The sequence below is a fragment of the Geotrypetes seraphini genome, chromosome 11 (genome assembly GCF_902459505.1).
Source record: "Geotrypetes seraphini chromosome 11, aGeoSer1.1, whole genome shotgun sequence".
In the NCBI taxonomy this organism is placed as follows: Eukaryota; Metazoa; Chordata; class Amphibia; order Gymnophiona; family Dermophiidae; genus Geotrypetes; species Geotrypetes seraphini.
Window position 1 is genome coordinate 15,286,174 of NC_047094.1, and position 6,000 is coordinate 15,292,173.

Below are 6,000 nucleotides of genomic sequence, written 5' to 3' on the forward strand. Positions count from 1 at the left end.
CCTGTCCTTATCCCCTTCATTATCTTGAATGTGTCGATCATGTACCCTCTAGGCCCAGTTTCTCTAATCTCTCGCTGTTCGGCAACTCCTCCAACCCCTTAACCATTTTAGTCGCTCTTCTCTGGACCCTTTCGGGACAAGCTTCTGTTGGTCTCTTTCTGAGTCATCTCTTTTTGCATGCACACTATCTCTCTCTCTTTCTTTCTGTTGCTCTCTGTTATGTTCCTGTCTCTCACTGTCACTGAAACACTCAGAACTGATTGTATCATTCACTACAGTGGGTCTCGCACCAAAAAAAGCTGCAGTTCTTCTGGGAAGCCAGAGTCAGGGCTGGCTTTAACCATTAAGCAAAAAAAAGCAATCACCTAGGATGGCAGCTTCAGGGGTGGGGGGGGGGAGGGGGGAGCAAATAGCAGCTGCAGTCAAAGAAAATTAATAGGTCCTACGAGCCTCACACCCTCAGAGATTCACCGGCAGGTAATTTCCTCAGGGGAGTGTATCATGTGTAGAAAGTGAGTTGTTATGATGGAAAATGTGATCTCACAAAAACACACCAAAATCCTACTGTACTCCCTATAGGTGACCTGCAACCAGAAGGGCTATGGGGGTGGTAGACAGGTGGGTGTAGTAGATTTTAGGGCAGTTTTGAAGGGCTCACCATATATTATAAGGAAGTTATAGTGAGATATATACTAGAAAATGACACAGGGGAAAAAATTTGCCCCCGTCACCACAACCACCGTCCCTGTCCCCCCCCCCCCCCCCCCCCCGTCCCCGCGACCACTGTCCCTGCCCCGTACCCATCCCCACAGCATTCATACAAGCCTCAGCTGGCAAGGCTTTGTTTATAAATTTTTATCAACACAACTAATATACTACTTTATCCTAAAGCAAAAAAAATATAAATTTTTTTTCTACCTTTGTTGTCTGGTTTCTGTTTTCCTCATCTTCTCCTCATTCATTTCCTTCCATCCACCATCTGCCTTTTCTGTCTCTTCCATATTCTCTGTTACTGTGCCTCTCCCTTCCATCTCTCCGTCCACCCCCACCCCAATTGGTCTGCCACCCTTCTTCTTCCCTCTACTCCCCCCATAGTCTGGAATCTTTCTCTTTCCCATTTCCCTTAAGAGTCTGTTCCTCCCCACCCCACCTTCACTAGTTCCCTTCAGCATCTGTTCCTCCCCACCCCACCTTCCCCAGTTCCCTTCAGCGTCTGTTCCTCTCCACCCCTCCTTTCCCAGTTCCCTACAGCATCTGTTCCTTTCTACCCCACCTTCGCCAGTTTCCTTCAGCGTATGTTCCTCCGCACCCCACCTTCCCCAGTTCCCTTCAGCGTCTGTTCCTTCGCACCCCATCTTCCCCAGTTCCCTTCAGCGTCTGTTCCTCTCTACCCCAACCCACGGGTAACAGCCACCGTGTCATTCTCTAATGTATACCTAGTGCCTTTTATGTGAAGTTCACAGCAGTGCCCACTAAGGTGCCCCACTGCTCTGCTGGCATGTCTTTGTGGCCAGTCCCCCTGACACAAAACGGCCTGTTTTGGACGTATTTCATCTGGACTAGGGTTACCAGACGTCTGGATTTCCCCAGACATGTTCTCCTTTTAGAGGTCATGTCCGGGAGTGCGGACGGCTTTTCAAAACCCGGCACTTTGTCCAGCTTTTGAAAAGCTTCCAGCTAGGAGCGACGTTGGGGACAGTATCTGCGCATTCATGGATGCAACGCAGTGACGTCATGGGCGTGCATGTGACATCATTGCATCTCACCAGCGCATTGCGTAGATGTCCTCCCAAGTGAAAAGGTTGAGGGGGCGGGGCTGGGGGACGGAACTGGGCAAGCCTGGGGGGCGGGGCCACGGGCTCGGATTTTAGGTCCGGAAAATCTGGAAACCCTAATCTGGACATCCTATTTTTCAAAAATGACCAAAAATGATAGACATCTCGCTAGGCTAAGATGTCTAGCAGGTAATTTTTGAAGAAAAAAAAAAGTTGGACTTCTTGCAGGTTTGAAAATGGCCATTTCATCTGCCCGATATTTGGACGTCTTATGGGAAACGTCCTATCGAAAATGCCCCTCTAAGTACAAATTCTTATAAACAAACATCCAAATTTATAGAAAATATCATCATGCGTATTAGATTAAGCCAGGAGTTCATGTGTGTACACTTCCCCCTCCATATTCGCGGGGGTTAGGGGCAGAGCCTGCCCGCGAATATTAAAAAAACGCGAATAATATTCGGGCTGGTTCTGCCCCTAACCCCCGCTTCCCCTGGCTATTTTAAGCCTTGAGAACCCCCCCTTAAACCTTACCTGGTGGTCTAGCGGGTTTTCAGGCAGGAGCGATCTTCCCACGCTCCTTCCCCGTGCAGATCGCTCACAGGATATGGCTGCCTTGAGCTCCCGTAGTCTCTCGAGCCATTTCCTGTGAGCGATCTGCATAGGGCAGGAGCGTAGGAAGATCGCTCCTGCCCCCCAAACCCGCTAGACCACCAGGTAAGGCTTAAGGAGGGGGGGGGGCTTACAGGGCTTAAAATAGCCCGAAAAAGTAAAATGACTTTTTTGTTTTAAAATCGCGAATAAGCGAATCCGTAGATACGGAATTCGCAAATACGGAGGGGGGAAGTGTATAATGCAAATCTCCAAAAGGCAAAGTGATACCTAAGGTATCAGTATAGGGTTACCAGATTTTCCAAACAGAAAATTCGGACTCATGGCCCTGCCCCCAGGCCCGCCCGTTCCGGCCGGCCATGCCCCCATCCCACCCCCTCAACCTGCACGAGCAACATCGGAAGGCATCCGCCCATGCACTGGTGTGATACGATGACGTCATGCGCTTGACGTCACCGTGTTGCATCTGCGCACGCACGAATGCCGCCCCGACGTCGCTCATTGCCATTAGCTTTTCAAAATCCGGACAAAGTGCCGAAGTTTGAAAAGCCGCCCGGATCTCCAGACGTGTCCTCAAAAGGAGGACATGTACGGGGATATCTGGTAACCCTATATCAGTATATCTCAGCGATATCAACTAATGAAAATAAGCCATGCGACTGGTGAATTATCTGGCCAGTAAGGGTAAAAGCAGTAGCCTCTTTCATAAATGTATTTGCTATCTCCTGATACAGGAGGCTGTTGAACAAACCAGAGAGTGAGGAGGAGTTCTTACGCATGTGCCGTCTGAAGGAGAAAGAACTGGAGGCCCTGCCGTGCCTTTACGCTTCCGTGGAAGTGGAGTCATGGAGCAGCATAGAGGATCTCATCAGAATCATCAAGGAAAGAATCGTAGAGGAGCAACGAAAAACCATTTGGATAGATGAAGACCAACTGTGAAAACCAAGTAAACAAGAGAATGGCGCCTGGTCTGACTGGGGTGCTCACTCAGGCTTCTAGGCCTGTTGGAAACAGAGGCCCGAGGTGCTCACTCAGGCTTCAAGGCCTGTTGGAAACAGAGGCCTGAGGTGCTCACTCAGGCTTCAAGGCCTGTTGGAAACAGAGGCCTGAGGTGCTCACTCAGGCTTCAAGGCCTGTTGGAAACAGAGGCCTGAGGTGCTCACTCAGGCTTCTAGGCCTGTTGGAAACAGAGGCCTGGACCTCTCCAGACTTTGTCAGTGATGACCGGGACTTTTGGACTTTCTTGAACTCCAGATTTGGACTCCGGATTTTAAAACTCTTGAGAATGTAGCACTCCTGTTTCATCCAAACCAGTTTCAAACACTAGTTTAAAAGACAATGTTACGTGGGGATTGGATTGAAAGGTTTTGCACTGGAGAGTCTTCCCGGAGCTCAGCTAGGAAAACAGTCAGATCTCAGATCTCAAAAGCCAGTTCTCTTGCTGCAAAGACGTCCACAGAGGATTTAAGGGCAGCTAATTTATTATGCACATAAGCCCGAACCCCCTTACCCTAATAAAACAGTCCTGACGAAAAGAAAATCAGGGAAGAGACACATGCAGGCTAATACAGCCTGTCTGATTAATGCAGTTTGAGGTTCAGCGGATCACCACAGTTCTCTGACTGGCCAAACTAGCACCAGTTCTCAGGTGTGTGTGCGTGTGTGTGCATGTGTGCGTATGTGTGTACTTGTTTAAAAAGAAGTATTCCAATGGTACATGCCTGTATTAGAATGCCAGATTTCTATTGTTTTAAAATCTGATTTAATTTAATGCTGTTCCGTGTTCACCAGTGGGGGGGTAGCAGTCATTAATCAAAAGCGACACATATTGCTTGGAGTATCTGCTCCTGTTATATTTTATTTATCATGTGGGAGATATGAATGTTTCTTCCTTTATCCGATTCCTACCCATTCCCACCCTCAGGTCCACGATGCTATTCCCCCCCCACCCCCACCCCCTTGGCTTTCAGCAATAATTCAGGCTGTTTTGCCACAGGGTGTGATGGGTCAGAGTACGGTATTGGGGTTCAAGAAAGGATTAGATGATTTCCTGAAGGAAAAGGGGATAGAGGGATATAAGTAGAGGATTACTATACAGCTCCTAGACTTGATGGGCCGCCGCGTGAGCGGACTGCTGGGCGTGATGGACCTCTGGTCTGACCCAGCAGAGGCATTGCTTATGTGCTTAAGAAAGGTTTTTGAGCTGGTAGCATTTTTGGACTTCCAGCTCTGCTGTGGCGTCTCGGAGACGCGCTCGTTCTGAAATGCCATCTGTGCCTGCCAGGTGTATGGTGTTAATTAGGTGTGCTAGGAGATCCTCAGATACAGTAAACCCACATTTTGGGGCCTAATGAGGCATGAGGCGAAGCCAAGTACCTAATGCGCCTTATGGCAGGTTTGCAGGATGGAGTTCCCCTGTCATGATTGTTTCTGTTTGCAAAGAGGGTGATTTGAGGCAGACGGAGCACAGCTGTGGGGCAGCTAGAAACTGGAATTCTGGGCAAGAAATTCCCAGCCAATTACTATAACCAGGAGGTTGATTCTTCTAAATTATGGCCCCTTCCCTCCCCTAGGGAGAGTCCCTTGCACACTGCATAATTTAACAATTTCCAGAGAAGAAGGGTAGTGCTCCCTGCATATAGGGTTGCCAGATGCCTGGAAAGATCCGGACATGTCCTCTTTTTAGGGGACCATCGGGCTCCTGGACGCACTTTCCAAAACCCGGCTTTTGTCCGGGTTTTGGAAAGCCCCGACAAGCTCCCACCGCATCTGGAGGGCCTCTGAGCTTGCGCGGATGAAACATGCTCCAGGCCCTCAAGGCGCGGCGGGAGCTCGTCGGGGAAGAGAGGAGGCTGTGTGAGCGGGGCTGCAGGCGGGGCAGGGCTGGGGAGGAAGGGGGCGGGGTTAAATGTCCGGGGTTTGGCGGAAGAAAATATGGCAACCCTACCTGCATAGGAGTGGAGGAGTAACTTAAGGGTTGATGCAGTGGTCTAAGAAACTGGGTTCAGTTCCCACTGCAGCTCCCTGTGATTCTGGACAAGTCGCCAGAACTCTTCATTGTCCCAGATACAAAACTTAGATTGTGAAAAAAGGCCAAGAAATCCCGCCAAGCCTGTGGCTCTGATCAGTGGCGTAGCAAGGGTAAGTGCCGCCCCCCCCTCCCCCGCTGCATCCCGACACCCCTGCCGCTCGCACACTCTCCTTTCCCCGTACCTTTTAAATTTTCCAGCGTGACCGGTCAAATGTGCGCAGGACGATTGCGCCCCGACAAGTGCGTGCAGGACACTAGCACCCCCTCAATCGCGCTCCATACAGTGGATACTACACTACACTTAAAATATTTACTTGGTAACTAGTGTATTCAACTTGTTGGTTTTGTACCAATCCCCAAAGAGAAGATAAGAGCTGCCATACTGGGAAAAACCAAAGGTCCATCAAACCCAATATCCTGTTTCCAACAGTAGTCCCCAGATCACAAGTTCCTGGCAAGATCCGAAAAGAGTAAACCAGATTTTATATTGCTTATCCTAGAAATAAGCAGTGGATGTTCCCAAGTCCATTGTAATAATGGCTTATGGGCTTTTCATTTGGGAAATTTATCTAAACTTTTTTG

At 49.3% G+C, this 6,000-nt stretch overlaps 1 protein-coding gene across 5 annotated transcripts in view; it reads left to right on the forward strand.

Moving 5' to 3' along the window:
- CARD11 (caspase recruitment domain family member 11) overlaps positions 1-4,158 on the forward strand; it is a 163,007-nt gene extending 158,849 nt beyond the window's left edge. For all 5 annotated transcript variants that reach the window (XM_033914550.1, XM_033914549.1, XM_033914546.1 and 2 more), the window contains one exon: positions 3,122-4,158. In XM_033914550.1, coding sequence (XP_033770441.1) covers positions 3,122-3,326 — 205 coding nt within the window. In that variant the 3' untranslated portion in view covers positions 3,327-4,158. The remainder of the gene's footprint in view (positions 1-3,121) is intronic.
- Positions 4,159-6,000: the final 1,842 nt, after the last annotated feature.